Source organism: Oryx dammah, unplaced genomic scaffold (genome assembly GCF_014754425.2).
Source record: "Oryx dammah isolate SB20612 unplaced genomic scaffold, SCBI_Odam_1.1 HiC_scaffold_2, whole genome shotgun sequence".
Classification (NCBI taxonomy): domain Eukaryota; kingdom Metazoa; phylum Chordata; class Mammalia; order Artiodactyla; family Bovidae; genus Oryx; species Oryx dammah.
The window spans coordinates 39763816-39791706 of NW_024070186.1; the positions used below are offsets into that span (position 1 = coordinate 39763816).

General features: G+C 37.6%; 1 protein-coding gene across 1 annotated transcript; it reads left to right on the forward strand.

Annotated features, from left to right (window-relative positions):
- The first annotated feature begins 286 nt into the window (after positions 1 to 286).
- On the forward strand, positions 287 to 27840 carry SELENOT (selenoprotein T). The gene is made up of 6 exons (XM_040234836.1): positions 287 to 552; positions 19249 to 19359; positions 19994 to 20120; positions 22055 to 22142; positions 24224 to 24377; positions 24909 to 27840. Exons 1-5 carry the CDS (start codon positions 413 to 415, stop codon positions 24346 to 24348), a joined length of 591 nt encoding a protein of 196 aa, XP_040090770.1. The 5' UTR covers positions 287 to 412; the 3' UTR covers positions 24349 to 24377; positions 24909 to 27840.
- Positions 27841 to 27891: the final 51 nt, after the last annotated feature.

Here is a 27891-nt window from a genome sequence, read left to right on the forward strand (position 1 = left end):
GGGCTTTCTCTTTTAGCTCCCACACCTGAATCAAGACTGTTAAAACACGTGTTCTTAAACGTCTCGGGGATATAAATGTCTGAAGTAAACTGTATACAGAATCCAGTTGTGTCGCGAGCTTTCATTAACTGGCTCCTCTGACGTACCACCGGCAGTAGGTCCCTCCCTACTCCTGTCATTCCACCCCAGAGTCTCCGGCGCACACCCAACATGGTGGGTCAGGACAGTAAAATGGGTCAGCTCTCCCTTCACAGGCTGCGCCGGCGCCAGGGTGCGCATGCGCACTCCTGCTTCCCTCGTCGACCTTGGCGGATCGCGTTTGCGCGGTGGGGATCAGTTCCCAGCACCGGCTCGGCTTTGGGCTGCCTGCGGTCTCAGCGTGAGGGCGGCCGAAGTGGCTGGCTCGTTTAAGATGAGGATTCTGCTCCTTCTGCTGGTGGCGGCGTCGGCGGTGGTCCGGAGCGATGCCTCAGCCAACTTGGGCGGCGGCGTGCCTGGCAAGAGATTAAAGATGCAGTACGCCACGGGGCCTCTGCTCAAGTTCCAGATTTGGTAAGTAGGTACGCCGGCTCCCGGCCGCGCCTCTGCTCGGCCCCTCTGACTACGCGAGGCCCCGGATCCGCGGCCTAGAGGGCTGAACTTTCCCCGGCCAGGAAGAACGGCGCCAGCAGCCTTCCGCCGCCTGCCTCCTCCGGGTCTCTTCCCGGGGATGGCCTGGCCGCCCTCCTTGCCTCCAAGCACAGCCGCTCACTTTGTTTTTATTTTTATTTCTTTGGTTCCTCGAATGAATGGAATGGGAACGGAGGGAAGGGGAATGGTAAATACGGAAAGGCGAAGGCTTGGGGACACTTGTCAGTACGGAGAACCGGTCGGCGGCGTCACGCCACGGCCCTCCGGCTGCCTTGCGGAGGTGGGTTACGTATGAGTCGGCGCAGTGTCAGCGCGGGAGCTCCAGCGTTTGTCACTGGGTTCACTTTTCCTCTCGCCTTTCGCGGGTAACGCCTGGCGGCCTCGCTGCCCGGCCAGACGAAGGTTAACTTGGGTCATTGGAGGGATCCCGCGAGGGACAGACGTCTTTTTCTCCAGGATCCGCCAAAGTGACTGTTGGATGAGGGAGTCGGGATTCTGATAGCTGATGGGCTTGGATGGGGAAGCTGATTGTCCGTTTGCAATTTCCAAAGTGTTTTTGAAAAGGAGCACGTTGCCCTTCTGACAAACGTTCACTCCCAGACAACTGCATCTTCTTCTCCAGTCCCGTTACTCCCGGGAGTTCCTTGCCCTGGCATCTCTCTCCACCTTTCAGATCTCTTGGGCCTTAAGAGAAATAGCAAAAACAATCCCTCATCCCCCCAGACCCTGCAGTTTTTGACAATTTTCTGTAAGTTTGTTGTTACCTAGATAGGTACTAGAAGCAGAATAGCAATGCACGCGATAAGGTAAGTGGTGTTGGGGAACGTTTGAAAGGCCTCGATGAAAAACAAAAACCAAAATTGTAAAATTGTAGAAATTAGAATCCTGTATCTCAAAAGATGGTTTGGTTTTTTTTTTCTTTCCTGAGAAGAAGGTGGTCAGATTAGTAAATCTGAAGAATCCTGTTATTTTTGAACACTGGTGTTGGCCTTAATACATTTAAAATCAGTTTCTTCAAGCTTCATATATTAATATGTGTACTAAAATTTAGATTTTCTGCTTATCCAATTAGCTTTTTGCTCAATCTTAAAGACTAAGCAAATCTTTAAAATTAAATCAGTTTAAGTGACTTTTAAAGAAAGTCAGAAAATAAGATTTTTGAACTGAAAACTAAAACCTTGCTTCTTTCTGATTGAAAAAAGCTTCCTGTAGTGTTTACTGTGTGCCTGGCATATATCATTGTATATCATCTTTCATTTGTGATACGGTAAATGAGAATTTTGGCTTGACTCCCCCTTCCCTGTCATTTTTTTTTTTTTGAAAGTGGCAGTCTTCTTACTAACTTACATATATTATTAAGGATTAAGTGTGATACTTTTGGATTTAAGTAGTTAAAAAAAGACTGCATTTTCCAAGTTAAGTAATTTTTCTGTTTCTTATCTCTGGGTTTCATTTGTGCTTTTCAAAAATATTCTTTTACAGTTGGTTATATCGGTTTACTTGTCACAGTAATTTAACAAATGTACCTTCCTCTTAGGTACACAGCAAAGTTTTGAAAATGTATAAATAAATGTAGGGAAAGGCATTCAGTTCTTAAAATCAAGCTTCAAAAACGTCATAAGTACTTCAGCTGAACTTCTTTTTTAAAGATTATTTATTTAATTATATTTGGCTGCTGGTTCTTAATTGCTGCACAGGCTTTCCTTTAGTTGTGATGAGCAGTGGCCACTGTCTAGTTGCGGCATAGGGGTGTCTCATTGCGGTGGCTTTTCCTGTTGCAGAGCACAAGAGCAGAGCACCGGGGCTTCAGTAGTTGCGGTGTGTGGGCTCAGTCGTTGCAGCTCCCAGGCTCCAGACCACAGGCTCGGTAGTTGTGGCGGGCTTCGTTGCTCCTTGGCCTGTGGGATCTTCCTGGATCAGGGATGGAACCAGTGTCTCCTGAACTGGGAAGCAGCTTCTTTACCACTAAGCCACCCGGAAAGCCCTCAGTTGAACTTTTGTTACTTAGTTTTTGTTTCCTTTTATTCTTTAAGTAGAGAAGTACAGACTTGTCCTAAATTCTTTTGCAGTCATCCTAAGCATGTTACATACAAAAATGCGTCACTCTTAAAAAAATATATCTGTATATGGCAAAAAAACCTGTTGATATGCCCTGTGCCCTTTTGTGACCCAGCAATCCCACTGCTGGGCATATACACTGAGGAAACCAGAATTGAAAGAGACATATATATACCTCATGAAGCAACCTAGATGTCCATTGGCAGACAAATGAATAAGGAAGTTGTGGTACATATACACAATGGAATTACTCAGCTATTAAAAAAAAGAACACATTTGAGTCAGTTCTAATGAGGTGGATGAAACTGGAGCCTATTATACAGAGTGAAGTAAGTCAGAAAGAGAAGCACCAATAGTATATTAATGCATATACATGGAATTTAGAAAGACGGTAATGATGATCCTATATGCAGGACAGCAAAAGACACACAGATGTAAAGAGCAGACTTTTGGACTATGCGGGAGAAGGTGAGGGTGGGATGATTTGAGAGAATAGCATTGAAACATGTATATTAGCATATGTAAAATAGAGGACCAGTGCCAGTTCGTTGCATGAAGCAGGGCACTCAAGCCAGTGGACTGGGACAACCCAGAGGGATGGGGTGGGGAGAGAGAGGGAGGGGGCGGTTCAGGATGGGGGGACACATGCAGTTGTGGCTGATTCATGGAGATGTATGGCAAAAACCACCACGATATTGTAAAGTAATTATTCTCCAATTAAATTAATTAAAAAAATATGCCCTATGCCCTACCAAATACAGGTAAATTTAGCTTGTTTGTTACTTTTTCCCCCTGAGACTAATCTGTGTATAGTAAAGTGAATATTTGGTTTCTGATTTTGATAGAATCTCTTGGGCATTTATTTGCAAGTTTGGGAAAAGAAGGAAGTTAAAACGAGGATAAATCTGTGAAAATTATTTTAATTCCATTTAAAATCAAAGTGCTGTAAAGTGCAACTTTTCATTAATTACCAGTGTTAACAGAGAACTCATTTTTCCCAAACTTTAAACTTTTGTTTTTTCAAACTTTAAACTTTTATTTTGTATTGGTGTGTAGCCAACTAATAATGTTGTGGTAGTTTCAGATGAACAGCAAAGGGACTTAGTCATGCATATACCTGTATCCATTCTCCCCCAAACCCCCCAGGCTGGCACATAACATTGAGCAGAGTTCCATGGCTATACAAGAGGTCCTTGTTGGTTATCCATTTTAAATGTAGCAGTGTGTACATGAGGTATTTTTCCCTTCCTTTCCATTTCTTTTGCCTTTTATTATTTTATATTCATTATGAGTACTCTTTCTTTAACTCAATATATCATCTGTTAATTGTGGCACTTTTGTAATTGCTAATAGAACAAAATAATACATAATGGAATTGAAGAGAGAGAGATCAAGCATGCAGAGTAGCTTGAACAAACCTCCTATTCTGTTTTCATGTATTTTTTCAGTAAATCCTCATTTAAGACCCGCTTGTGCCAAAGGCTAAAGATAACTTGAACAGGGCAGATGTGGCTCCTCTCAAAGCCTACTGAGAAGCACAATATAACTGAATGTTTGGTTTATTACATCAGTTGATCAAGCAGTTGAAGAAGATGCATGTAAGGATGTTGCATATTTGGAGGAAAATTTATACTGTTTACTTGGACGTTTAAGCATTAAGCATAAAAAAGGAAGTTTTCTAATCAAAACTTAAAATTCCCTTATCACATTTTTTTTCCCTGTGATTTTTGTGTAAATGTATTCTGACAGGTACTGTTTGGCATGTTTGTATGCATGCTTTTTTCCTCCCATATATGTGAATTAACATGTAATCATACTTACAGCATAGGATCAGTTGTTGCAGTTTAAAGAGATTACTATCTGCAGCTCTTCATGGTTAATACTTAGTCAACATTTGACAGTTGATTTTCTAAGAATAGTAAATTAAAGTTAAGATTTCAAAACATAAGCAGAATGCATCAGAATTTTCCAATTTTTGTTAAAGAACCCATTGCTATAATTTTAGGACAACCAATTTCTAAATGGAGTTTTAAGAAGTAAATGGAACAATTGCTAGAAGACATTTTAATTTAAATTTATGCCAGTTTTTAGCCTTTGCTTTCATAGTATGGAGGCAAGAAAATAAAGACCAAAGACTGATTTGGATGTTAATATTGATCAAGATTAGTAAAATGCTGAATGGAAGAAATCTGAGAAATTTTAAGTTAGTTTTTTAGACAAATATTTGTATGTTTACAAGTAGTTGAGCCCCAAGTCTATGCAGGTGCTTTGTTTGATGCTGGGAGTTCAGTTCAGTGCTCTCATAGATGTTAAAGGCAAGAATAGAAGGCAGTCATTAATCCATGACAACACATAAAATTACCATTGTGTTAATTGCAATAGGAAACTAATAAAGTATGAGAGAGACCTAGTCACAGGATCAGGGAAGGTTTCATGAGAAAATGAACTTTGAACAGAGATTTGAAGGTCAAAATATATTTAGAGAGCACTTTTGAGCAATGGAAATAACACATTTGGTGGCCTTATAATAGGAGAGAACATAATTTCTTGAGGCCAAGGCTCCTGACCTCAAAGACCAGAGAGAAGGTGGCACAGACCCTGGAAGGTCTGGAGGGCCTCGTTAAGGAAAAATCAGTAGGTATCACTGTGGGAAAGACATTGTGTGCGTTAGTCTCTCAGTCGTATCTGACCTTTGCGACCCCATGAGCTGTAGCCCACCAGGCTACTCTGTCCAGGGGTTCTCCAGGCACGAATACTGGAGTGGGTTGCCATTTCCTTCTCCAGGGGATCTTCCTGACCCAGGAATCAAACCTGGGTCTCCTGCATTGCAGGTGGACGCTTTACCGTCTGAGCTACTAGGGAAGCCCCTTACAGGGGACAAAAAATAGATACGGGGAGACCATTTAGGGGGACTCTTGGAATTGCTCAGGCAAGAGACAGTGGAGCTTGGAATAGAAAGATGTTGGTAGAAGTAAAGGGACAGGTCTAAGAGATCTTTCTGAGATTAAGTTAGTTTCTAGTGATTATATATTTGAGGGGCCGGAGAGGTGGCATGGAATGAGAGGTGTCAAAGGTGGCTTCTCAGTTCTGGAGCGATGTCTAATGATAAATGGTAAAAGGAGATAATAGTTTTTTGCAGATTTTTGTGTGTGTAGTGGGGGAATGAAAGGGCAAGAATCCTGAATTTTTTTTTTAACTGAAGTGTAGGTTACAATGTTGTGTTTGACGTGTACAGTAAAGTGATATATGTATTATATATATTTTCTTTTTCAGACTCTTCCCCATTATAGGTTGTTATAAGATATAGAGTGTAGTTTTCTGTGCTGTACAGTAGGTCCCTGTTTACCTGTTTTATATTTAGTAGTACATAATCCTAAACTCTTAATTTACTGCCTCCCCATCCCCTTTGGTAACCACAAGTTTGTTTTGTTTGTTCAGTTTTAAAACTAAAAACAGAGTAGCCAGGGCAAAATCCTACAAAGAAAGTTTCATCTCTCCCAAATAGTCACAGTAACTAAAACTAAAAACTTAAATAGCAGGGATTATATTTCTCAAAACCTAAGATATGATAGATTGTAAGATACACCATTATTTTATGTAGCACTCAGAAGGGAAACCAAGAAGGCGATGGCACCCCACTCTAATACTCTTGCCTGGAAAATCCCATGGATGGAGGAGCCTGGTAGGCTGCAGTCCATGGGGTCGCTAAGAGTCGGACACGACTGAGTGGCTTCACTCTCACTTTTCACTTTCATGCTTTGGAGAAGGAAATGGCAACCCACTCCAGTGTTCTTGCCTGGAGAATCCCAGGGACGGGGGAGCCTGGTGGGCTGCCATCTATGGGGTCGCACAGAGTCAGACACGACTGAAGCGACTTAGCAGCAGCAGCAGCAGAAGAGAAGAAATATGGCCATTTAAACTGTGACACACTAATGATTATGAGATAAATTTTGGTTTTTAGAAAGATGCTAAAAGGGAAGAATGTACTACTTGGAAACAGTGAAATAAAGGAGTGATAGGAAGTTGATCCAGATAGTAGAGTAGTGGTAGAGTGCTATAGAGATAAATAAAATGGTAGCTGTTGCACCTGCCACTGTGGTTTATGTTTAAAGTTATATAGAATTTAGTCATCATTTTGTTTTGACCATTTTGAAGATAAATAGCAGGAACTAACTGAGTGCTGTACGTATAATAGTTGTTTCTTCTTAATAATGAATGAAGTACTTTAGTTCAAAGCATTTAGATGTAAGTAAAATATGAATGGTTTTAAGATTTTATCTCCTCTTACAGAAAATTAGAATATTGTTTCCTTACAGTTGCCATTAAGGTAAGTGGTAGCCAAAATCAAATTTAATATATCATTCAGAAACCGCATAAATTTTGAATGGTGTAGTTACTGGGAAGCTGAGCATTTACTGGACCAGCAGTTTGGAGGTCTAAAACAGTTTGCCTTTTTATCTTCTGAATGACTTAGGGGGAATTATGTATCTCTTTAGCTCTCAACTTTTTCTTCTGTACAGTAAGGATATTGGTTGTATTCCAGTTACTTCTTTTTTATTTATTTTTATTTTTAAAAATTAATTTGTTTTAATTGTAGGCTAATTACTTTACAATGCTGTAGTGGTTTTTGCCATACATTGACATGAATCAGCCATGGGTATACATGTGTCCCCCATCCTGAACCCCCCTCCCACCTCCCTCCCATCCCTCAAGGTCATCCCAGTGCACCAGCCCTGAGCACCCTGTCTCATGCATTGAACCTGGACTGGGGATCTGTTTCACATGTGATAATATACATGTTTCAATGCTATTCTCTCAAATCACCCCACCCTCGCCTTCTCCCACAGAGTCCAAAAGTCTGTTCTTTACATCTGTGCCTCTTTTGCTGTCTCGCATATAGGGTCTTCGCTACCATCTTTCTAAATTCCCTGTATATGCATTAATATACTGTATTGGTGTTTTTCTTTCTGACTTACTTCTCTTTGTATAATAGGCTCCAGTTTCATCCACCTCATTAGAACTGATTCAAATGCATCCTTTTTAATAACTGTGTAATATTCTATTGTGTATATGTACCACAACTTCCTTATCCATTCGTCTGCCAGTGGGCATCTAGGTTGCTTCTATGTCCTGGCTATTGTAAGCAGTGCTGCGATGAACATTGGGGCACACATGTCTCTTTCAATTCTGGTTTCCTTGGTGTGTATGCCCAGCAGTGGGATTGCTGGGTCATATGGCAGTTCTATTTCCAGTTTTTTAAGGAGTCTCTACACTGTTACTTCTAATATTCTATTAAGTACCATTAAGAAACTTAAAGGAAAAAAGTGAAAGCATGTATGTATGTCTCATTTACATCTTTGTCACTTAAGAGTGTAGTTGGAGTCCTCTAGTTTATCTGATTGATATTCCCTGCTTTCCAAAAAGGAAAATCATGTTTTCAAATACTTTATCTTGATTGAGATGCAGTCTGAAATTGATCAGAAATCGTGGCCACGTAGATTTTAGCAAGAACTGATAATCAAACTCTTAGTATTTTTTTCTTTTGTTTCTTGATTGAAGGACAATTGCTTTACACAATTTTGTTGTTTTCTGTCAAACCTCAACAAAGCCCTTGGTTTTTAATGCCCCCTTTTTCATACCACTTGTTTTCTCTTTCTGTTCAAATTTTAGGAAGACATGATTTTTTTTTTTAACTGTAACATTTAAAAACCAGTTGTCTGGTAGGAGAGACAATAAACAATATTACAGTAAAACATTCTGTTCTGAGTGTTCTAAAAGAAGTCTTAAAAACCCAGAGGGAAGAAAGATTACCTATTCAGGAGGTTGGAAGGCTTTGCAGAGAAGGAAATGAAATCTTGAAGGGTATGGGGAACTCTATCAGGAGATACAGAGGATGAGCTGTACTAGCTAAAGGAAGAACACATGCAAATGAAGCCTGACTCAGCACAGAGGCAGAGTAGACAGGAAATAAGGAGAACTGGAGTCAGATAATCTGTTAAAGCACAGTATATCTGGGCTACTGCCATTTATCAAGTGCTCGTTATGTAATTTATTGTTTGTATTCTCGTTAATGTTATAATGGTAACTTCAGTAAATAAACCTTTGAAAGCTTTACTTACTGGCTTTCACCTTAAAAGAAATTCAGATAGATCACTGACTGTTGATGCTGAAAGCACTGGTGCTGAATTGAATCTCAAAGACAGAGTTTTGGGTGAAGTGGAAAAGGATCTGCCTACCAAATAGGAGATGTGGGTTTGATCCCTGGGTCAGGAAGACCCCCTGGAGAAGGAAATGGCAACCCTCTCCAGTTTTCTTGCCTGGGAAATCCCATGGAAGAGGAGCCTGATGGGCTAGAGTCCATGGGGTCGAAAAAGAGTCAGACACAGCTTAGCAACTGAACACATCATCAGCAGAAAAGAATAGTTTTATTGGGCTTCCCTGGTGGCTCAGACGGTAAAGCGTCTGTCTGCAATGTGGGAGACCCGAGTTCGATTCCTGGGTCGGGAAGATCCCCTGGGAAGGAAATGGCAATCCACTCCAGCACTCTTGCCTGGAAAATCCCATGGACGGAGGAGCCTGATAGGCTACAGTCCATGGCGTCGCAAAGAGTCAGACACGACTGAGTGACTTCACTTTCACTTCACTTTCATTGGTTTGCCAGGCAAAGGAAGACAGAGCAGACTCCTGCTTTGTGTCCCAACCCAGGGGGATTTGATGAGTTTTTACAGTAGTTCAGGATGGGGTTACTGACAGGATTAGGGTGTGTGCAGGGCCCCAGGTGGTCTTGTTGAGCTTCTGTAGTCTCTTAAATCTCACCTCAGGTGGTTTCTTGACTACTCCTTTCCTATAAGCAATTGTTTCGTCTGCCCTTTGGAACTCAGGGAGTGTCCTGGAGGTTAGAGTCTTAGCTACAAGAAACAAGGGACAAAAAGGCTTCTGTGCCCAGGAGCCACACAGGTTCCTTTTCGGTTTCACTATGAAAATAACTTGTTTGTTGTAAAAATAATAAAAAAAGAAAGTATATAGAAGAAAATGAAAAATGCTTGTAGCTCTTTGATAACATGTTGAAGAATCTTCCTTCAAGCTGACTCTTCACAGACACATGCTATATTTTATATTAATGAGTTCATAGTTCATAGTTGTATGGTTTTATGAAATTTGCCTTCCCCACCACCACTTACCTGTTCATATCAGTAAATACTGTTCTATATCAACAGGCATAGTGTTCCATAAGATAGGTATTCTTTTTGTGTTACTCACTTAGTTGTGTCCGACTCTTTGTGGCCCTATGGACTGTAGCCGGCCAGGCCCCTCTGTCCATGGGATTCTCCTGGCAAGAATACTGGATGGGTTGCCATTTCCTTCTCTAGGGGATCTTCCTGGCCCAGGGATGAAACCTAGATCTCCTGCATTGCAGGCAGATTCTTTACCATCTGAGCTATAGGGAAGTCCACAGGTGCTCTCAATTTATTTAAGCTACTCAGTCTTTTGTTTAACATTTATGTTTGCCCTAATTGTTCTTTTTTTAGAATGCATTTATTTTTGGCTATCCTGGGTCTTCATTGCTGCTGCAGGCTTCCTCTAGTTTCGGTGCACAGGCTGCTGGTTGTAGTGGCTTCTCTTGTTGGGGAGTATGGGCTCTAGAGCCCATGGGCTTCAGCAGTTGTGGTGCCTGGGCTTATGGAAACTTCTTAGACCAGGAATTGAACCTGTGTCCCCTGCATTGGCAAGTGGATTCTTAACCACCGGTCCATCAGAGAAGTCCTATGTTGGTCCTAATTTTTCATAAAATTACTTTGTTCAGGTTACTGTCAGTTATCTAGTGTACTTGTCCAATTATTTCCATAAACTAAATCCATAGAAGTAAAATATTATGATTACATTAATGGGCATCACATTTAAAATTTTGACATAGCTAAACTAGGTAATACTCTTACTAGAAGATCTTAAAGTAGGTTGGGTTTTTTAGAATTCTCTAGTTTATTGCTCTGTAATTAGAGAACGTGACATTTGCTGTTATATTTTATTCCACGGACATACTGAGAACTTAGCCCTCGGAGACAGCCTCTCATCAACAAGGGACTATTACGAAGAGGTAGGGGAGGAGCCAGGAGTTTTTGCAGGGGGGAAAAATGGTTATCAGAGTGTCAGATTACTGAAAGAATGAATGAAAGAAAAACCTCTCAAGTCAATGAACTTAGTGCTTTTCCATATATGGGAAGTTGCAAGAACTGAAATTTCTTTGATATGTATTTTAACTGTCTAGGTCCAGTATCCTATTTTTCTCCGTCCCAGATCCCCTCAGGGTGCGCAGCTGGGGGTGTCTGCAGTGGCTGATGGCTTAATGGTTGCAGCATCCTTTGCTTACTGAGATATCTGATGACATTCTTCATCCACATACTTATGGGCTTTCTTTGTGACCAATTGTGACCAATTGTTGTAAATATTCTGTGGTTTCTCAGGGTGTTTTCTATAGGAAAAAACCCTGGTTTATCAACAAACTCCCTCTATTGATGATTCTACTCAGATCTGTAATTTTTGTGTATTATTCACCTATTACTGATTCAGTTTTTCACCCATCAATTTTCTTCTTTTAGGGCCTATATATGTATATAGATATATATTTTTTATTCTGCTTTTTCATTTCACGGTTTCTTACAGTCCTCCCTTATCTCTTTTATCATTCTTTTTTTCTTCTTGCAGAATATTTTTGGATGTAGGCTTTTATTTTGAATCTTTTTTTTTTTTGCTTTTTCTACTCTTTGAATTTGTGACAGTTTTTGCATAGTCCCTCAGGTGTTTCATTTTTTTCATTCCTGTTTCTCAAGCAAGACAAGGAAAACAGCTTCAGATATTATCAGTTGATGAATTGTATCCTCTCCATTAGACTGTTACCAGCTTACTTTCTTTTCTTTATTAGAATCACAGCAGCATAGATCTTTGTCTATTTTGCTTGCTGCTGAATATCTAGAACCTAAAACAGTTCCTGCCATCAGGCAGTATTTATCGAAAAAATGAATACAATCCTGTGGCAGTCCACTCTGGTCATGACATAATCTGTCTTCTCCCCCGCACCCCCATTTAAACATTTCTAACTGGAGTGTTGAACAGTGCTTTCTAATATTGTTCCTTTCAGGTGGATTTTTACCTGGTTGACCTCTATTTCAGTTTGGTAGCTTTTAGGCATAGAATGTGATACATGTAAAACATCGGTTTTGAATGTACTCCATACTCAGTGACCTTTTTTACCTGGCTGCCGCCTTTACTGGTGGGGCTAACCTTCCAAGCTTCCTTGTGTTATTGTCCGTCATCTTCCTGCTGCTCTCATTTCTGAGATACCCCTACTACTTATCCTGTTGGTGGTTTTCTTTCTAAGGTTCCTGTTTGTGGTTTTCTAAGGTTACTGACCTTTTTGTTGAGTTTATTCTAATATCTGAAATCAGTCTACAACATGCTGGTAAAAGCATAAGAGAAACAGGAGAGCTGTAAAGCAGCCTGGAGACATCTCTAGTTTGGCCAGTGAATTAGCATGGAACACAGTGTTGTTGTGTTTTTCCTAATCATTCTGACAACTTATAAAAATGCACTGAGGATGAACTTTATGGCATGTGAATTATACCTCAATTTAAAACAATGTATTGAAAAGAATAAAAGCATGAAATTATGTGAAATATTTTAAGTTGAGACAAAAATTGTTGCAAAGTGCAGGTGATTTGCCATTTATTAAATGCTTTCATCAAATCACTTTTACTGAATGGCTGCATACCTTATAAATCTGTTGATGAGAAATGCTTTCCAGATTAAAGAGATAAAATCCCTTCCCCACAAAGAGCTGAGGAATTCACACAGTTTATTAGTTCTTTATGGAATAGTCTGCAGCAGATTTCCTGAAATGTTATGCCAAAGGTATAGGGAAACTAGAAACTAGTGACCTCAAGAATAATACACAAAGAATAAAGAGAATAAGAACAGATCATTTATTGAATTTTAAGTTTGCCAGATCTTTGGAGTAAACTCAAGAAACCTGGAATCTTAGAAGCTTTGTTAGGTGTGTTTTGTAATCCTAAGTGTTTTTACTATGGTGGCCACTGCAGTGTTCTGAGAGTTAGGCAAGTGGAAGGGATATTATTTGATTTCATATAATACCGTTCTTTTTTGGGGCTCCAAAATCACTGCAGATGGTGATTGTAGCCATTAAATTAAAAGACGCTTATTCCTTGGAAGGAAAGTTATGACCAACCTAGATGGCATATTCAAAAGCTGAGACATTACTTTGCCAACAAAGATCCATCTAGTCAAGGCTGTGGTTTTTCCAGTAGTCATGTATGAATATGAGAGTTGGACTGTGAAGAAAGCTAAGCACCGAAGAATTGATGCTTTTGAACTGTGATGTTGGAAAAGACTCTTGAGAGTCCCTTGGACTGCAAGGAGATCAGTCCTGGGTGTTCTTTGGAAGGAATGATGCTAAAGCTGAAACTCCAGTACTTTGGCCTCCTGATGTGAAGGGTTGACTCATTGGAAAAGACTCTGATACTGGGAGGGATTGGGGGCAGGAGGAGAAGGGGACGACAGAGGATGAGATGGCTGGATGGCATCACTGACTCGATGGCCGTGAGTTTGAATGAACTCTGGGAGATGGTGATGGACAGGGAGGCCTGGTGTGTTGCAATTCATGGGGTCACAAAGAGTCTTCATTGCTGCATGCGAACTCTTAGTTACTGGCATTTAGTTCCCTGAGCAGGGGTCAAACCTGGGCCCTCCTGCGTTGAGAGCACAGATTCTCAGCCAGTGAACCCCTAGGGAAGTCCTGATAGTTACTTTTTAAAATCCTGGTTTTTCATTTTTAGAGAGGGCACTCAAGTCTTCCTGTGACAGGTTTGCATTTCTGCAAATGCAACATCAGATACTGCAGGAAGTTGAGTTTTATTGTATAAACAGGAGCCAATCCTATGTGTGGGTAGTTGGATGATTGGAGGGGAGATTATTCTGAATAAAAGAGGGGAGGGCGGTAAGTTCAAGAGATGCAAGAAATAGAACTCACAAGGTTTTATTTCATAACCACAAATAGGTGAGATTTTGCCCTGTTTTCCTTTAGTAAGGAAATAGGAGGGGTAGGGTTTTATGTAAGCAGGCATTTGACTACAGTTATGGGCAGGTGTTGGTATAGAAAAGGAAAAGTGGGATGGTTGGTACCATGAATTAGGCTGAAACACGATGGACTGGAAAAAGCACAGAATGTATTTGAAACAGCACAGGCATTCCTCAATTTCCTTTCTGTTCATTACAGAAGGATCATCTAGTTTGTATGCAGGTTCTTTCTTTTAGAAAATTAATCTTTGAGAAGTACTATGTGAAATATTTTAAATTTAGCAGTTGCAAAAGTTGCTTCTTATTGCAAGGTATTTTTGTATTACAAGGAAGAGATTTGCAAAGTGATTATATGTTTAGTTGCTAAATCATGTCTGACTCTTTTGCGACCCCATGGATTGTAGTCCGCCAGGCTCCTCTGTCCATGGGATATCCCAGGCAAGAATACTGGAGTGGGTTGTCATTTCCTTCTCCAGGAGATCTTCCCAACCCAGGGATCGAACCCTTGTCTCCTGCATTGCAGGCAGATTCTTTACCATCTGAGCCACCGGGGAGTTTCCTGTGTGCTAATGGTATTAAGTCATTTCTATATTTAGTAATTATGTTTGTTCCTGTTGTTGTTTACTTGCTAAGTTGTGTCTGACTCTTTTGCAACCCAGTGGACTGTAGTCCACCAGGCTCCTCTGTCCATGGAATATCCCAGACAAGAATACTGGAGTGGGTTGTCATTTCCTTCTCCAGGGGATCTTCCCAACCCAGGAATTGAACCCATGTCTCCTGTGCTTCCTGCACTGCAGGTGGATTAATATTCCCTTCCTGCACTGCAGGTGGATTAATTTACTTCCTAAGGACTTTGGTTCAAGGGCAGAAGGAATAGGCAGCAGCTACAACATGTTTTTAGTATGTTCACGTACTTATTTTGTTGAAGGTATTCTATGAGTTATATAGTTTTATTCACTGACCCAGAAAGAGTGGAAAAGTCGAAAGAGCTGGGTGTAGTGGTAGATGTGAAATGATTACTGATTCCTTACCATGTGTGCCTTTAATTTAACATCTTTCATACCTCAGTAAACACTAGATATGTTTTATTTTGGAAAACATCTGTCAGCAGTAATGATTGCTATTTCAAAACAATTTTAACATTTTGGGGAAATCACTATAAGGAAAAAAGTTACTTGTGTTTTCTTCACACATCTGAAGGCAAATACAGGGTGGAATGTTTGCTTATGGATGAGTAAACTTGTCTAAGAATATGTTGTCAGGTTTGTAAATTGCTTCATTTTTCAGAAATAAATATACAGTTGTTTGTTTTGAGATATAACAGTTTCAGGTGTACAGTGTAGTGACTTGATATTTGTATATATTACAAAATAATCACACAGTAAGTCCAGTTAACATCTGTCATTATACACATAGTTACATTGTTGGTTTTTTTTTTTTTCTGTGATGAAAACTTGATTTCAAGAGCTGCTCTCCCAGCTACATTCATATATGAAATACAGTATTATTAGTTTATAGTCACCATGTTGTACATTATACATCCCCATGACTTATTCATTTTATAACTGGAAATTTGAAGAAAGTTACAGATTTAAAGTCCTTTTTAGATGTCAAGATTATGGGTTGATTCAAGATTATGGTGTGGAGTTCGATACAAAGATCTGAGTCTTAACTGAGGAATTGGGACCAGGAAAACCAAGGATAGACTTAGGTTTCTGAGCATAGCAACCAGAAAACTGGGTGACTGGGAGGAATCTAACCTGTGTGTTGCCTGTACTTAGACATTCCTCTGTAGCTGGGCCTCTTGGGGCTTCCCTTGAAGAAGGCTTGGAACTCCTAGAGCAAACACGAGGATTGTTGGGGCCCACAGGCTTAGTTCGCCTGGAGGGAGAATCTGTAGCTTCATCAGAAGAACCTCAAGAGATCTCTGCTGCTTTATGAGTACTTGATTGTGGCCTTAAAGTAGCAGAGATTTGTGGACACAGGGAAAGTTAGCTTACATCATCTAACTGTTTTGTTGAGGTTTAATGGAAAGGGCCTAGGATCTGAAATCACAGTCTGTGTTCCAGTTTCAGCCCTGACTAAGGGGGACCATATCTGAAGTCACTTGATCTCTCTGGGATTCAATTTTTTCCTCTTTGTCTATAAAAAAGGAAATTTCAAGTCTCCAGCTCTCAAATACTGCATTAAAAGTTACATATTATCATTTTAGATCATCAACTCCATTGTAAATACTGATGCAAACTTAGGCATTGAAATTACTTGGCATTTCTTGGTTTCAAGGTAGTTAGGTATGTAAGTTGTTACTGTTCAGTCGCTTAGTCATGTCTGATTCTTTGTGATCAGGTTTCTCTGTCCTTCACTAGTCTCCTGGAGTTTGCTCGAATTCATGTCCGTTGAGTTGGTGATGCTATCTGACCATCTCATCTGCTGCCCTCTTTGCCTTTTGCCTTCAATCTTTCCCAGCATCATGGTCTTTTCCAATGATTTGGCTCTTCGCATCAGGTGGCCAAAGTATTGGAGCTTCAGCTTTCACATCAGTCCTTCCAATGAATACTCAGTGTTGATTTTCTTTAGGATTGTCTGGTTTGATTCCCACATTGACTGGTTTGAACCTCATGCACAGTATAAAAAGGTACATAAGTGCTTTACATTATTTTTGTAATGTAAAGCAAAACAAAAGCAACATTAAAATTCTCTTATATAGAAAGCAGTTGTGGCAAAAAGACATACTTGATGAATCTAACCATAGTTATAATAAAATGTTGAATAAAGTAAATGTTTCTTAGTAAAGATAAAGTGTCTGGAGATTCTTAAGTTCTTTTGTTTAGTTAATAGAAACTTGTCTCCTTTTGCTAAAATTTCGTATTTATCTTTTGTGAGATTTTCATTCTCAGTGTAGAAGTATTATTTGTAAAGAAAGAGTGGTGAATTTCTCTCTCTCTCTTTTTTAGTGAGTTTTCTTACATTGAGATCTACTAACATTTGGACTTGTTCTCCCTGTCAGATGTAAATTTGATGCTGTTAGTTTGGGCTGGTGATGGTGGTGGTTGACATTTTTTTTTCCTGGATGATTGTATGATTGACAAAGCTGGCACTTCAGGTTTCGTCCTACTATCAATTACTGATCCTGTTTCCTCCTACCAAATGGTACCTTCATTGCTTTATAATGTGTTTTTGATGATAGACATTCTAACAGGTATGAGGTGATAACTCATTGTGGTTTTGATTTGCATTTCCCTGTTGATTAATGATGTTGAGCATTTTTTCAAGTGTTTGTGGGCCATATTTATGTCTTTTTTGGAAAAATGTCTTTTCAGGTTCCTTTCCCATGTTTTCTTATTTTTTTTGGCCACACTGCAGCTTGCAGGATCTTAGTTCCTGGACCAGGGATTGAACCCAGTCTCCCACAGTGAAATTACTGAGTTCTAACCACTGGACCACTAGAGAATTCCCCTGTTGCCCATTTTTGAAGTAGAGTTTTGATTTTTTTGGCTATTGAATTATGTGAATTTCTTATATATTTTGGATATTAACCCCTTATTGGAAGTTACATATGCAAGTACTTTGTCCCATTCTATAGATTGCCCTTTCATTTTGTTTGTTGATGGTTTTCTTTGCTGTGCAGAAGCTTTTAAAAAATTCATTGTGAGGATCAATGTCAAGGAGCTTAGCCCTGTGTTTTCTTCTACTAGTTTAATGGTTTCAGATCTTCTGTTCAACTTCCATTTTGAGTTGATTTTTGTGTATGATGTAAGACCATCATTGTTTACATGTCCACTTTTCCCAACACCATTTATTAAAGAGACTGTCCTTTTCCCATTGTATATTCTTGGCTCCTGTGTTATAAATTACTTGAGCATATATGTGTGGGTTTATTTCTGGATTCTGTCTCATTGATCTATGTGCCTTTATACACCTGCCACACATACTGTAGCTTTGTAACATAGTTTGAAGTAAGGAAGCATGGTGCCTCCAGCTTTATTCTTCTTTCTAAAGATTTCTTTGGCTACTTGGGGTCTTTTCTGGTTTTATACAAATACTAGAATTGTTTGTTCTATTTCTGTGAAAAATGTCATTGCAGTTTTGTTAGGCATTGCATTAAATCTATAAAGTGCTTTGGAAAGTGTGGACATTTTAACAATATAAATTTTTCTGATCCATAGACATGAGTTGTTTTCATTTACTTGTGTCTTCAGTTTCTTTAATCAGTGTCTTACTAGTAAGTTTTCAGTGTACTGTTTTCCCCTGTATATGCATTCTGGTGGCATCTCTTCCTTTTCTTCCTAGAGCAACATATAGACCCACAGTTTAGTTATTCAGAAATTTTAATGGAGATGATTGGCTGCTGTTGACTTAATTTCTGGAGTAATGACATGGATTACTGTCATTGCTGAAAAGTATCTTCTCAGTCTGTTTTTATTTGTAAAGCAGAGAGTCAGAAAGGATCTAAGAAATTTTAAAGTTTCTTTTATTGTGATTGAGCAGGCAGTTAAGGGTAGAGTTGGAATAAGAAACAATATATCGTGTCTAACGCCTTAGCATTTTTTTAAGATTCCTATGCCCAGACTTTTTTAAAAATTATATTTATTTATTATTGGCTTCACTGGGTCTTCATTTCTGTGCACATGCGTTCTCTAGTTACGGCAGGGGAGGACTACTTTTCATTGCTGTTCATGGGCCTCTCGTGGTAGCTTCTCTTGTTGCAGGGCATGGGCTTAGAGCAAGGGCTCCATAGTTGTGGTGCATGGACTTACTTGGGTGCGTGGAATCTTCCTAGACTAAGGATCAGACCCATGTCCCCTGTATTGGCAGGTGGATTCTTAACCATTGGACCACCAGGAAAGTCCCCTATGTCCAGATTTTGAATGTCTCTAATTCAGATATAAATGAGTTGTTTTCATTTCATTGTTTATACAGTTGTTGATAAAAAAACAGAAAAACGGTATTTGGAAGTTGAGAATATGGTGATTTCTGTAAATACGCATTTGCTTCTTCCAACAATAACCCACATCTGTAAAGTTTAGTGTTCTAATAGAAGAATTTACTTGAAGGTAAGATAACTAATCTGTGAGAAAAGTCCATTTATACACCATCAGTCATTACTAATATATAACTGTTTTGAGAAAGATTTTTAATCTTGGTAATAATTTTTAGGTTTTGTATAACTACAAAATGTTGTTGTTTAGTCAGTAAGTCATATCTGACTCTTTTGCGATCCCGTGGACTGTAGGCTGCCAGGCTCCTCTGTCCATGGGATTTTTCAGGCAAGAATACTGGAGTGGATTGTCGTTTCCTTCTCCAGGGGATCTTCCTGACCCAGGGATCGAATCTGTGTCTCCTGCATTGGCAGGCAGATTTTTTTTTTTTTTTTTTTTTTTACCACTAAGTCATCAAGGAAGTCCCATAACTACAAAATAAATCTAGTCATATTCTAAACCACTTAATGAAAACACTTTTATTTTTCTGCAGTGTTTCCTGAGGTTACAGGCGGGTGTTTGAGGAGTACATGCGGGTTATTAGCCAGCGGTACCCCGACATCCGCATAGAAGGAGAGAATTACCTCCCTCAACCAATATATAGGTAAGTAAATGTTGGCTTATTAAGGAGTTTTTAAATGAAGTTTTTTCTCATTTGTCAATAAACTTTTATGAATTGGTTGAATTAACTATCCTTAGTTATTATAATTTCTTAGTTGGTTATACTTTACAGAGAACAGTTTTGTAAATAGCAAGTTTATTTGAGCCAAAACCAAAGAATTTTTCTGTAAGAAGGAAAAGAGGAAGATCATTTCAGAGATGGCAACCCTTCTAAATATGTGTTTTCTTAATTTTTATTGTGGCAATAAATCAAGTCAATGGTACAAAGTTGTGTATTGTTAAAATAATAGTATCTTTAGAGATCAGTGCTATATATAATTTTATAAATTAGTTTTTGGTTGATTCCAAGATCTTAAACATTTTTGTTTTATGCTGCACAATAAAATTTAGTTACAGGAGTTTGGGATGGACAGGTACACATTACTATATTTAAAATGGATAAACAACAAGGACTTACTGAAGAGAAAAAAATTAATTACTAGCTTTTTCCTGGTATATTTAGCAATTTTTAGATTTAGTGTTTAAAAAATGTCTATACACATAGACTTGAGTTATGAAATTTTGAAATAGATGAGAAATTGCAGCTTCTGATTAATTTATTTCTTTTCTTTTGATAGACACATAGCATCTTTCCTGTCAGTCTTCAAGCTAGTATTAATAGGCTTAATAATTGTTGGCAAGGATCCTTTTGCTTTCTTTGGCATGCAAGCTCCTAGCATCTGGCAGTGGGGCCAAGAAAATAAGGTATGTAATATAATAGGTTTGATACCTATAGGTTTTTAGGTTGTCAATGAAATAGTTTAGTGAGTTTTTCTTTTTTTAAGTACTTTTTGCCATTTACATGTGCTATTTCAACTTAAACCAGGTTTTGTTTTGTTTTTTCCTCTTAGCAAAGCACTTAACTTCCTTTGGCTATAGTCTCCATATTTATATATTAAGAATGATTAGTCTTATGTTTTATTGTTTGAAAGCTAAAGAAGTATTACTTTAGTAGAACCTGGGCACAAAATAATTTCATACCTGATTTTGATTGTATAACTTGGGCCAAGTCATACAGCAAAACAATGTATAAACAATGTAGGCCTTTTATGCAGACAAATGAGTATTAATAGGTTTATTCACATTAAAAATGAGATTTCCACCAATTTACTCTTATTCAACTCTCTGTTTTTATTATTTGTTCTTTGACATTTCTGTCCATGAGGAATCTAAAGCAAATTAACTGGAAAAAATCAGTATAAATAGACATAAGGATCTTGTGCTATTTTCTTCTTTGTTGCAGCGTACTGTTTTCTAGAGCTCTCATCTCTTTTACTTAAAATCATTTTTTCTGCAGGGTCTACCTTTCTTCTCTGAGAAATAGGACTAATTTTTGTTTCTCTCTTGAATGATATTGCTTAGATTCCTTCTAAGAATTACTGTCTTTTGGAATTCTCTGTCTTATCCGTTAGTTCTGTGCTGAGACAACCTTTAGCCAGCTCATAACAAAGCTGTTCTTTTTCTTACAGAATCACTTAATTTCCAGTAGCAGGCAAGACTTCTTTTTTTTTTTTTAAGACTTCTTAACATAAACATCCTCAGGTGCTACTTCTAATTGAGATGTGTGTCTACTCTTATTAACAAAATGTTGATTTACATAGGATTAAGAGTACTTACGACAGTGTTTTGTGCCATATTTGTTAATTCTGTTGATTCCACATTATCTTTAGTACAGTTTACTGGTATAGACTTAAAACATTGTTGATCTACTGTGGAAGAGGATACCTGAAAGCTGTAGCTTTCATGACACTTCCTTGTGTATTGTTCTCAAGAAAGCAAACTTTGTCCCTAAATACCAGGATAACTTCTATGAAATCAGAGCCCACCTAGCTCAAGTGGGACTAGGGGAAAGCTCCTTCTCATCTGCTGTAGGCATTTTAATTTATTTTTCTGAAGCAGCTTGCTGTGAATTGACATCCTTACTACATCCTGCTTTTGATTGGGTGATGGGTGATTTTTGTTAAATTAAAACCTTTCTGTCCAGCAGGAGCTTTTATTTCTTGGGAGGGTATGGATTTGCCTTCAGAAAGTGAATGAATGTAACTTAATATGCTAGTGCTTTCTAACCTACTTTTTTCCAGTTTGACTTCACATGACTTGTTTGGAACATGGACGGGTTGTATTGAATACATGGAATTGCTGATGATTGCATCACTAGTCTCCTGGGAATTCATACGTTAGATCATAAAAATGCTAAAATGAATCCATCTTAAGCTGGTATTCTTTTGTTTAACTTATTAAGGCTATTATGAGATTTTTAAAAATTTCTTTTTTTTTCTTCCAATTTTTTTGCCACATGTGGAATCTTAGTTCCCCAACTAAGGATCAAACCCATGCCCCCTGAAGTGGGAGTGTGGAGTCTTAACCACTGGATCACCAGGGAAGTCCCCAGAAATTTTATCTGTACATTAGGAATAACATGTATAAATTCTTCAGAGTATATAGAGCTGTGAATTAGTGTTGTAGTTTTCTGTGTACATTATCTGAATATATGGAAAGGGAGTAATTGTATATAATCTTTAGGTAGATTTAAAAAGAACAGTTACCAAATAAAAATTAGACTGTATTTAAAAGATTACTTGTCAAGTTTTGATTTGAGACTGACTTAACCTGTTGTATTTGATTGTATTTTCTCTTAGGTCTATGCATGTATGATGGTATTCTTCTTGAGCAACATGATTGAAAACCAGTGTATGTCAACAGGTGCATTTGAGATAACTTTGAATGGTAGGTTCTGAGTAGTTTGCATTTTGTAATAAATTTTAAATGATTTATACTAAGCATCAGGCTTTTCTATTTTTCATAATATGCTAAATTATATCCTTGTATGGTCCTCAGCTACTCCATGGCTTTAGAGTAACATCTGTGTGATGACCCTTGAATGTACAGTCTGGGGAGTTCTAGACCTCTCTTCTATGTTCTGTATGTAGCCAGGAATCCTAAACATTGCCTACTCCCAAATGGTTGATTACCTCAGCTTCCTGCAGTTCTTTTATATTCCATTTGCTCCTTTCCTGGCATTTTTCACTTATTTAATGGCATCATTATCATTCTACCTAGTTGCTCATGTCAGAAACCTAGGATAACATTACTTGCTCTCCATATCTAATGGATTACTAATTTTTCTCAATTCTACTTTTTACAGTTTTCAAAGATCAGCTTCTGTTTATCTTCATTGCTAACCACCCTAATCCAAGCCACAATTATCTTGTTACCCTTTAACACATTGTCTGAAGCAGAGGTGGCAAGTATAGTATGGCCTGTGAGCTAATAATGGCTTTTACAGTTTTAAAATTTATTTATTTTTGTTAAAAGTTTTTTTTTATTGAAGTATAGTTGATTTACAATGGCATGTAGTTTTCAAATATACAGCACAGTGATTCCTATATATATATATATAGGAATTTGGATTCTTTTCCCTTCTGGGTTATTAATATTGAGTACATTTTCCTGTGCTATACAGTAGGTCCTTATTTATTTATTTTATGGGAAGCAACATATATATATGTTAATCCCAGCCTCTTAAGTTATCCTTCTCCCTAATCCTTTTCCTCTTTGGTAGCCGTAAGTTTGTTTTCTCTGCCTGTGAGTCTTTCTGTTTTGTGAATAAGCTCATTTGTGTCTTTTTTTTTTTTTTTAAGATTCCACATATAAGTGACATCATATGATATTTGGCTTGCTTCACTTAGTTTGATAATCTCTAGGTCTATCCATTGTTGCTAGGTGGTGCTTACATTTTGTTGGTTTTTTTTGGCTGTGCTATGTGGTTTGCAGGGTCTTAGTTCCCCGACCAGGGATTGAATCCAGGCCCCTGCAGTGAAAATGCTAAGTCCTAACCACTGTACCACTAGAGAATTCCTTTTTACATTTTTAAGGGATAAACAATCAAAAGAATATTTTGTGACATAGAAATTATATGAAATTCAAATTTCAGTACTCATACCTAGAGTCTAGTGTTTCATCAATGAAAAATTTATATAAGTACCTATATAATATCCTTGATTTGCCTCTTGGTTTGTAAAGTCTAAAATATTTACTGTCTGGCTTTATACAGAAAAATTTGCTGATACCTGCTCCAAACAGTTGAGTTATTTAAAAGAAGATTTTTTAAAATGCACCTTTCATCTGTTGCTTTACTGCCTCAAATTTATTAAATGGCTTTATTTTGTTCTCAAGATAAAGACCAGAACATTTAACATGGACAAAAGGCCATGCATGATATAGCGTAGGCACAGACAAACCATGGCCCTGTGTAACATATCTTCTGCTTCCTGCTTTGTAACTAAAGTTTTATTGGAACACAACCATGCCCATTCATTTATCTGTTGCCTGTTATTGCTTTTGGGCTATAATGGATCTTAAGTAGCTGGGACAGATTGTATATCTTCTTGAACTAACCATGCTTGCTCTCTGACCCTTTATAGTTTTTTGATCCCTGATCTAATCTCTGCTTACCTCTCCAGCCTCCTTTGTACCATTCTATATTTTAGCTTTTATGTTTAATAATAATATCTCTCAATTTTAATAGTAGTTCTATTTTAATAAAATTAAGTACAAAGGCTCCTTCCCAGCCTCATATATCCCTCTTGTAGCATCTTCTCATTTTAATTTTAGTGTACAAGGGTAATTTTGTAGCTATTTGTATAGTTCTTTTTATATTTCCTCTACTAGAATGTAAACTTTATAAACGCAAAAAGCTTAATTCTGTCTTCAGCTGTGTGCATAGAGTACAGTACATATTTGTAGAATGAATGTCTATTGTAGACTCATCTTTAATTTGGAGAGGGCGGTACCATTTATTTTTGTAGATGTACCTGTGTGGTCTAAGTTGGAATCTGGTCACCTTCCATCCATGCAACAGCTTGTTCAAATTCTTGACAATGAAATGAAGCTCAACGTGCATATGGATTCAATCCCACACCATCGATCATAGCCCCAACTATCAGCACTGAAAACTCTTTTGTAAGTAGTTTAAAAATGCAGTAACTATAGGTATCAGTTAATTCTCATGAATCAGTAAGATATTACATATATATTATATTAGTATACTAGATATACATATATAATCATAGATATTACATTTATTGTCAATTGAGTTTCCAACTTAAGATTTAACAAATGACCATAAAGTAAGGTTGTGCTATTAGTTTTATGTTTAAGGCTTAATAATTGGGCCTGTAATAGCATTTTCTTGACTACGAACTCCTAATGACTAGAATTCATGTACTATACCTGTATTGTACATATAAACCTCTTTACCTTCAAATAACTAGTTCTTAAGACTATGCAATTTATTTTCACCCTGTCTTTGACTAGGGTTATCGTTTTGCCCACGATAGAAAATTTATAAGCAAATGTGCATGAACATGGAGGTGTGAAAGTTAATTTTGTTTAGCAGAGATGTTCTCGGTTCTTTTCTGATCAGCAAGTTAATTTTATAAGAGTGAATTTTTAAAATAAAATGCTCTTTTTTTTTTTCTTTGTATCTTTCAGACATTAAGGGATTTTTGCAAGAGCAGCGTGACTGACATTATGAAGGCCTGTACTGAAGACAGCAAGCTGTTAGTACAGACCAGATGCTTTCTTGGCAGGCTCGTTGTACCTCTTGGAAAACCTCAATGCAAGGCAGTTTTTCAGTGCTGGCACATTTTGGAATTCTGCACATTCGTGGAGTGCAATAATACTGTATAGCTTTTTTTCTTCCCCAGATCCACTCAGTTAATAGTTTTAAAAAATGCAGACATACTCCTTGTACTCTTTTTTCTTGGTCATATTTTCAAAAGTAGAAAATTGAGTTACAATTTTATTTTTTTTTCAAAGATTTCTGTTAAATCTGTTGTGATTTTATATGAATTTTCCTTTTTTATAGTTTAAAATTGATCTTTTGGGGACTAGAGCTGAAGTTCCCAAATACTTTATAAGAGTTTATCAGACATCTCTAATTTGGTCATGTCCAATTTATATAGTTTTCAAAATACTGCAGATTGTGAACAGCATATTATATAAGATTATGGGGGGGAAATCCTATATCCAGAGTACTCTACCAGTTGTGTATGTGTGTGTGTGCGCGTGTGTGATTACCAGAGAACTACTAAAAGACCAACCGCTTTTTAAATCCTGTTATGTAGTTCAAGTGTTCTGCCTTGACCAATTTAATGAGTTGATTAACTGGGCCTTTATACTTAACTCAATAAAAAACTAAACAGACATAAGTTAAATAAAAAGTTCAAGTTTATTGCCCAGCGTACCTATTAACATTATATTTAACAGTTGTCTACCTAAATTTTTGTTCTTTGACTCACTGATAGTTTCCTAGGCGACACACTTTAGATGCACACGTAAGTAATAGGTCACTCACCATTTTTAGGATAATTGAAACTTGCTTCACTAAAGAAAGTTTAGTTAAACCTCTTTACAACATTAATGTTAGGTACATGGAGATCACTTGTCTAATAATTTAACTTGACATCATATATCAAAATTTTATCCTATTTGAGGAACAAAATTGAAGTTTTTTGCTTGGTGAATTGAATGTCTTTCCAGAGTTCTAAAAAGGTAGGTTTTTTTTTAAAAATTTAAATTGATAAAGACTATAATTTAGCCGAAATAGGGCCATAAAGTAGAAAAACACTCTTATAGCAATAGTCATAACATACTTCAGCTTCTATGTAGGAACAGAAGTGGTAGGTCCAGTTTTGTTAGTGGAAGAAAAGGGATTATGGAAAAGTTATGAGATGTTTCAATATTGAGTCCACCAAACACTTTGCACAATGTTATACTTCATTTGTCAGTGAATATTTGTTAAAATGCATGTCTGGTTATTATCATGATTGTGACAGCCTCAAGGTAGAACACACTGTAGTCCCTAGCTGAACAGAAGTTAGCCTAATAATTCATGACAGAAAATTGATTAAATGCCTTATCCTTTTAATTAAGGCTGCAGAACTGTTAACTTAAGATCACACTGTGGCAAGAGTCATTATAATTTAAGCTAGAGGTTACTAGGAGGTTATTACTCAGGTGTAATAACATTTCGCTGTCTTTGACTAGGGTTTAAAGCCCTGTTAAGTTGATTTGTACCAGCCCAGACTTTTTCCCTCTTACAAGTTGAAAACACTGTTGAGTTTGTTTAGGGACTTTCTTCAGCATCAGACATTCCACTAGTGATGGTTAGCCTTTTGACATTTAGAACTTCTAAACTTGAATCTTAGATAGTCCCATGTGTCTGACAGGCCAGCCATGAAGAATTTAAGATTTAATTCTAACTTTTTCCATGTTTGCCTTGGGTGAATGACTCGTCTTTTAAAGAGTAGCTTTAAGTGACGTGGTCACTGATAAAACTCAACTATTTTGTTGATACCCTTCAATATTATTTTATGTTTGGCCATATTTAAATTTAATATTTAATAGTCTAGTGAAGAAATTAGTGGAATGTGTGAATATAAAAAAATACAAAAAAGCTATTTAAAATGTGGCTTTATTATATTCCTAACATTTCAAAATTTATTACATAGTTGCTTATAAATTGCTGTGGCTGTATAGTTTATAAATGTTTATGTACTGTGTTAATTAGAAGACCATAGAACGTGACACCAGTTTGGTTAATGTTATTGGGGTGTTTACGTAGTTGCTGTTGTGGAAGAGATTATATATTAGATTAATAAAGTTGGTAAAACCTGGCTTTATACCTCAGCAACAAAATGTACAAAAAACATAGGCTTTCAAGATATATGTGCATTATTAACTCATGGCACTGAGATTAATGATAGCAGTTGATCAAACATGACTATCAAAATTTAACAGGATCCTAATGATGATTCCTATTTTGAATTTTATTAGTTTGGGACTTTGATTGGTTGGCATTTTATCATTGTCACAATTTTAATTAATTTTGATTTTTAAAAATAGCCTACAGAACCTTAAAGCATGATTTGATATTTAATACTAAGACTTAAAATCTTTTTTGAGAGAAACATGAGGAATTGTGAAGTTCAGGGGCTTACCTCTAGCATTGTGAAAATAAACTTATTAAGTTGATATGAAAGGAATCCCTCCTTTCTGAAGCTGAATCTCTGCTAGAACACTTGATAACTAAAATTAGGAAATTTTACATTGTGTAAGTTATCAAGTAGTGTTTTCTAATGGCTTCCTAACCCAACCAGTGCTAACACGCCCCCGTTCTCCACCCAACCCCAGGCACTCCAGTCTTAACTACTCTCGGACCTTAAACTGCTTCCTGAACCTTATGGTCCAGTTGTGTGTACTTCTGTGTTACTTTTCAACAGCTCTGTGGTATGTTCTCTGCTGAGGTGGAGCAAAGAGGAGATAGATTATTGTCCTTCACCCCTAACTTCCAGAATCCCTGTGAAAGTCATGCCAACATCCCCAAATCTGGAGAGAAATAAAATGAAGGTTTCTGTCTTGACTGATACAGACCATTTAACAATCTCAGAAGAGAAAGCAAAGTTGTTTTTCC